This window comes from Neophocaena asiaeorientalis, unplaced genomic scaffold, assembly GCF_003031525.2.
Source record: "Neophocaena asiaeorientalis asiaeorientalis breed wild unplaced genomic scaffold, Neophocaena_asiaeorientalis_V1.1 scaffold52, whole genome shotgun sequence".
Classification (NCBI taxonomy): domain Eukaryota; kingdom Metazoa; phylum Chordata; class Mammalia; order Artiodactyla; family Phocoenidae; genus Neophocaena; species Neophocaena asiaeorientalis.
This window is the reverse complement of record NW_020173927.1, coordinates 1,693,197-1,698,771: the sequence shown is the minus strand read 5'-3', so window position 1 is coordinate 1,698,771 and position 5,575 is coordinate 1,693,197. Positions and strand designations below refer to the sequence as shown.

The 5,575-nt window shown below is 48.5% G+C and overlaps 1 protein-coding gene across 1 annotated transcript; it reads right to left on the bottom strand.

Annotated features, from left to right (window-relative positions):
- Window positions 1-2: 2 nt before the first annotated feature.
- On the bottom strand, window positions 3-3,375 carry CFAP90 (cilia and flagella associated protein 90). Its single transcript, XM_024752502.1, has 3 exons — window positions 3,274-3,375; window positions 2,147-2,263; window positions 3-207 (listed from the first exon to the last, which is right to left on the bottom strand). The coding sequence occupies exons 1-3, from the start codon at window positions 3,373-3,375 to the stop codon at window positions 28-30; spliced, it is 399 nt and encodes a 132-aa protein (XP_024608270.1). The 3' UTR covers window positions 3-27.
- Between the last annotated feature and the right edge of the window lie 2,200 nt (window positions 3,376-5,575).

Genomic DNA, 5,575 nt, shown 5'->3' with positions numbered 1-5,575 from the left:
CCGCGCCCTTCGGGCCATGCGAGGGCGTCAGGCCGGAGAAATGTGACCGAAGCCGGGAGCCTTGATGCTGGGGATGTCGTTCTTCCGGTAGAAGTCGGCCTTCACGTGGCCGGCGCGTCTGTGATCCCGGTTCGGGGGCTCCACAGGCTGGTGGATGCGCCGCCCATAGACAGAAGACGTCAGCACCCACACTGGCCTCTCGCGCTCCTGTTGGGGGTGAGGGTCAGGGAGCAGAGCGCTCTTACCTGTCCAGCCCACGTGCCGCGCATCTGCGCCCCACCTCCACCTGGCTTCTTAGGACCCCTCCACACTGACGCCGGGGGAGGGGGACCTCTTTAACCAATTCACACCCTGTCCCCTCTGCTCAGGGCCTGCCACTGTCCTCAAGTCTTTCAGAGGAAAGACCAAGGTCTCGCACGGGGCAACAGGTACCCACTGACTTCAGGGTCCTGTTCCTCCCCGTCTTCTCCCTTCTCCCCGAGCTCCTACTGCCTGTCTTCTGTCCACCTTCTTCCTTCTCCCAGATACACATCTCCCCAGATCTCCCATCTCCCCCGACCTCTTAGATCTCCCATCTCCCCAGACCTCCCATCTCCCCAGACCTCTCATCTCCCCAGATCTCCCATCTCCCCAGACCTCTCATCTCCCCAGATCTCCCATCTCCCCAGACCTCTCATCTCCCCAGACCTCCCATCTTCCCAGATCTCCCATCTCCCCAGATCTCCCATCTCCCCAGACCTCCCATCTCCCCAGACCTCTCATCTCCCCAGATCTCCCATCTCCCCAGACCTCTCATCTCCCCAGATCTACCATCTCCCCAGACCTCTCATCTCCCCTATCCCCCATCTCCCCATGCTCCATCCCCCAGACACCCTCATCTCCCCAGGCCCCCCATCATGTCCCCAGCCCCCTTCATCCCTTTCATTTTCTCCATCCCCTTAAAAGGCTGTATTTCTCTGCATACCACTTATCAATACATGACATCCAGGTCATTATTTATTTGGCTTTTACTTTTCTGTCTCCTCATGGGAATGTCAGCTCTAGGAGGACAGACACTTCTGTTTTCTTCCCTTTATACTCAGTGGCACATGGGAGATGCTCAAAAACTCTGACTGGATCTAAGTCATGCCAGGCGTGTGCTTATGAGAGAAAAGCACTAACTTCACTACCAACTTGGAATGAATTAACTCAGACCAAAACAACAGAAAAACAAAGTTAATGTCAGTGACTTAAGTGGTGATACTTCATAGTACCTCCACCACTTAACTCCACAGCAGTTAAAAGTTTCTTTGAAAGTGACACGATGGTATTCTTAAACATTAGCTGCCACAGGCAAAAATCCTCTGATCCAAAAAGGAATCCCACCAGAAGCTTTTTCATCCAGATTTCTGTGTATTGTATAAAGATTATGATATTAATACAGAATCCAGATTTTAATAAACATACTGTCCTCGGATCAGATTTAAAGAGACAATGTCCTAGCGTGGAAGAGGGTCTAACCCAGTGGCAGGTCGGCTCGACCATGCCAAGGGGATGCACAGCCTCCTTCCCCCACCCCCATCCCTATCAACCCCCCTCTCTACGCCCACACCTCCAACCCACCACCCAACCCCCTCTACCTGCTGTGAGCCTGACCTTCTCACCCTGTGAGTTTGGTTCCCTCTGTTGGTCACCACCCACCCTGTGCAGCTGACGAGAAGCAAAGCCCTTCCTCTCAGAAAACCATGCAGAGATAAAAGAAGAACTGAGCCGTATGTGGTACATACAGTGGCCTGGTAACTTGGGAGAAATACTCTTTCTTGCATGTGTGGTTTCATCCCTGGAAGGCCAGTGTTCTTAGAACTATGATAGCCAGGCCTGGGAGGTTAAGCAAAGACCTATTTATCTATTGAAAAGAACTCTTGAGTTTTGCTGTCATGGAACTGTTACATTCTAGAGGACTAACCAACAGTCACAAAAATTAATACACAGTTTAACATGGCAGAATGGAGTGAGCTGTGACAGTAGCTTGGTCTTCACTTCCTGGCACAGTGAGACAGAGGAGAGCCTCACAAAGGCGAGTTACGTGCAGCCAACTGCACACGGTGCTAAATAAACACACACAGTGAATCTGTTCACACCCAGCGATACCCCGCCTTACTATTACCTCCTCGTTAACGTGAAGTCCCAGGCTTTTTGCATGTTCTCTGTCGTCTCGGTGCAATTTCTGATTATAACCTGGGTTCCTCTTAAAAACACAGTCATAGAGGGAAATGATTCCAGTCTGGGAATAAAAAGAGAAAGAAAGCCATGGTTTATTCAAGGGCTGAGCTGTGGAAGCTTCATGCGGCTTGAGAGCCCAAACTCTCCCCCTGATGAAGAGTGGAGATGTATAGAGATTCCCCGACTGCACCGAACGTGTATGGGGAAGGTCACCACCCCTCGGGCAGTGACCAGAGCAGGGACGCAAGGCCCCAAGTTTCTGAGAGGCCCGACAGGGTGGAGATATTTCCAGGGACACTTTTCCTAGACTGTTACAGACTCCTCCTTCCCAGAGGAGGCTCCTGGCTCTCCCTGACTCCACCCTAGGGCTCAAGTCTTAAAATTATGATAATCCACTCAATATATGTGTTTCCCCGTGGCACGTGGGGTCTTAGCTCCCTGACCAGGGATCGAACCCGCGCCCCCTGCAGTGGAAGCTTGGAGTCTTAACCACTGGACCGCCAGGGAAGTCCCCCTCCTTCATTTCCACTTTTCTTGAATTTCTCAAATTTTGTATAATAGGCTTGTACTGCTTTGAAAAACTAACAATAACTGAATACTAGGACAATATACCCAAATAGAAGTTCTCCCTCTCTAGAGAGAAATATTTTCTTTAATCATATGTGGCAGCTATAAAAACTGTAATTCATATGTATATGAACACATATATTTGGTATATGTTATATATGTGTATATATACATATGTATAATATACACATATATCCAAACATAGTATAAAATACTCACACGCACAGCTCTAATGTGTTAGAAAATGATCCCATTAACAGAGCTGCCATCTGTAACATCTCCATTTTTTTATCCCCAATTTTTCTTACTACAAAAATAAAACTGCCTCATTTGGTAACTAGTAAAAGGAAAAGAAATCCACGTGTTAGCTGATCTTTAATCTTCGCCTTGTAAGTCAGGCCTATCATTTCTGTTCCTCCAGCCCAGTGCCAGCTGCCTTGAATCCTCCAGCAGCAAGGGCAGATGTGCCACCTCACTGGAATTTGGGATTGCGGGGCCTCTAACCTTTGCTTGCTTGTTTGCTTTTATCCTGAATAGTAATGCTAGAAGAGTCCCCTCCGACGGAAGGACACAGAGGTAGAAGGTAACGGTGAAAAGGATGCACATTGTGTGCAGTCTGTTGGAAAACACATCCCACCCATTCTCAGTGTGGGAACTCAAGAGCTGCTGACAACAGCGGATATGGCTGGAGTGTGATGTAGCTTCAGCCCAGCCGTGAAAACTCCTTCACAGCTCATCTATCCTGTGCACGACGTGCCACTCCAGCTCGGGAAGGTTTGAAGATAACTCAGACACGGCTGCTGTCCTGGTGCCATTAACCATCTAGTCAGGAAAACAACGCCATTATTTTCAAGTTCTTCAGAATTTCAGTGGCACCATGTTCAAGGCACTTATTCAGTGATGCTGGAATCCTGGTTTGCCTATGTTCCGAGTCACTCCAAGTGACTAGAGACAGGAGCCATGGCTTCTGAATCCGTGCCCTGATGGTCATTTAATGAGGTCACCTCGCAGGAGCTTCTTCTTGGCTTTGTCTTCCCTCCCCCACTCAGCTGCTGGGCCTGTGCACGCATTGGTTTGGCCGGCCCTGACTTTCACACCTCCTGAAGGCCACCTACACCCTACAACCTCCTGAAGGTAACCTTGTACTCATGGGATTAAAAAGCAAAAGACCCAAATCAGTGGAGAGGTGATACATTATTCAGCTTTTGGTACTGTGAACATTGGCTAGCTCTTTGGGAAAAAAAAGAAAAAGAAAGCTGGGTCTTCACATCACACTATGGACAAAAGTAAACTCTGGATGGATTAGAAAAATAACTGAAAGGAAAACCCACAAGGGACCTCCTAGGCAAGAAAGCAATGGGGACATATCACAAAGAAAATGTCCATCACTTTGCCCATGTAAAAATCAGACATTTGCTTATCAAATAAAATTCAAACTTAAAAAACCTTCAGGATATGAAGAAGAAATCTCAGTATCTTTAACATCAGTGTGTAGGATGTCCACAGAAGCAGAAGCTGGTGGGGTTGGCTGGGTGCTCACTTCTAGCCTAGAGAGATTAAGCAAACCTCACAGGAAACCTTTTTCTGGGTAAGCTACCGGGCCAGCGGGTCCAGCAGAGACACAGCAGAAGCTCAAGGATGCCACCCACTCTGCTGGGATGGTGGGACACAAATTCTCCAAAGGAACATGCTCGCCTTCTGTAAAGGGGGTATTGCAATGCAGACCCTTCCCTTTGGGGTTCAGAGCTACTGGCCAGGCCTGGCAGAGGCAGACACGAACAGTAACTTGAAACCCCATCACCCCTACATCGCCTGCATTTACACAGTAATGTAGGCTGGGCTCTTGGTCATAATGTAGATTTTCCATTGTCACTGGAATCCCTCCTGGCCTGACTGACCCGTGAAATGGGTGTGTTTCGGGAAAGAGCTGCCGTGGGCAACAGGATGACCTGGTTTCCTAGGACCGAGCACCTGAGTGGGAGCTGCACCTGCAGCCAGAGCCCTTCTGCACCCTGAGAACTTTGGGCCAGAGAGGAGGAGGCCAGCGGCCAGTCTCTGCTCCCTGCAGTGACTAAGCTGCTCCCGGGTGTGCGGCTCAGCCCCACCACAAGGGGGCAGCCCTGACAGAAGGGGAAACAGGGATCCCCCTTGTGCTGGCTTCCTGTGCAGGTGGCCCATTCCTGCCTGCCCCTCCTGAACTGAGTAAGCCCCTGGGGTCCTTGGACTTGTCCTGGGAGAAAGACTAAAGAGGGAGGAACGAACTCAAGAACAGAATGAGAATGCCATCGCTGTTACCTGGAAGGAGGAAGGAAGTCTTGCTTCATTCTGTCCCCTATGATGGAGAAACCCACTGCAATATGCAGCTTTACAGAATAATGCCTATTTCTTGTCATTCTAATTGGGTCTCCTAAAATACTCTATGAAAGTAAGATCTATGAGCAGCAATGCCGGACTCCCCTCCCCAGGATTAGGTACCAACAGCCTACTATATCTTAGAAGAGTCTTTATTAGAAATCTCACTGCTGACGGATGTGATCAGAATCTTTAAGTCTTCTGTGTGGGGATTTTGCCTACTCAGGACTTTCCAGAGTAAAAACGAGTTTTTTTTCTATCATTGAAAAATAAGAAAAAAAAAAAAATCCATCACCAGGCAGGCAGCCTTACTTAGTAATGTGACTGTCCATTTCCAAATCCTAATCAAACCAAAAATCTGGGTTTTCCCGGATTTTAATTATTAATCTTTCTTCTTTCGGTCCTTTTTATTCCTTTATGATTTGAAGCAAAATGATATTAAGAAAAGCCAAAC

What these genes read in the sequence shown, in the direction of transcription:
- CFAP90 (XM_024752502.1), bottom strand. Translation starts at nt 3,375, where the DNA reads ATGTGCATCCTTTTCACCGTTACCTTCTACCTCTGTGTCCTTCCGTCG. An exon ending in AAGCAAACAAGCAAGCAAAG is followed by an intron (nt 2,264 to 3,273) that starts GTTAGAGGCCCC and finishes TTTTATTCCCAG; the next exon opens with ACTGGAATCATTTCCCTCTA. An exon ending in GACTTCACGTTAACGAGGAG is followed by an intron (nt 208 to 2,146) that starts GTAATAGTAAGG and finishes CACCCCCAACAG; the next exon opens with GAGCGCGAGAGGCCAGTGTG.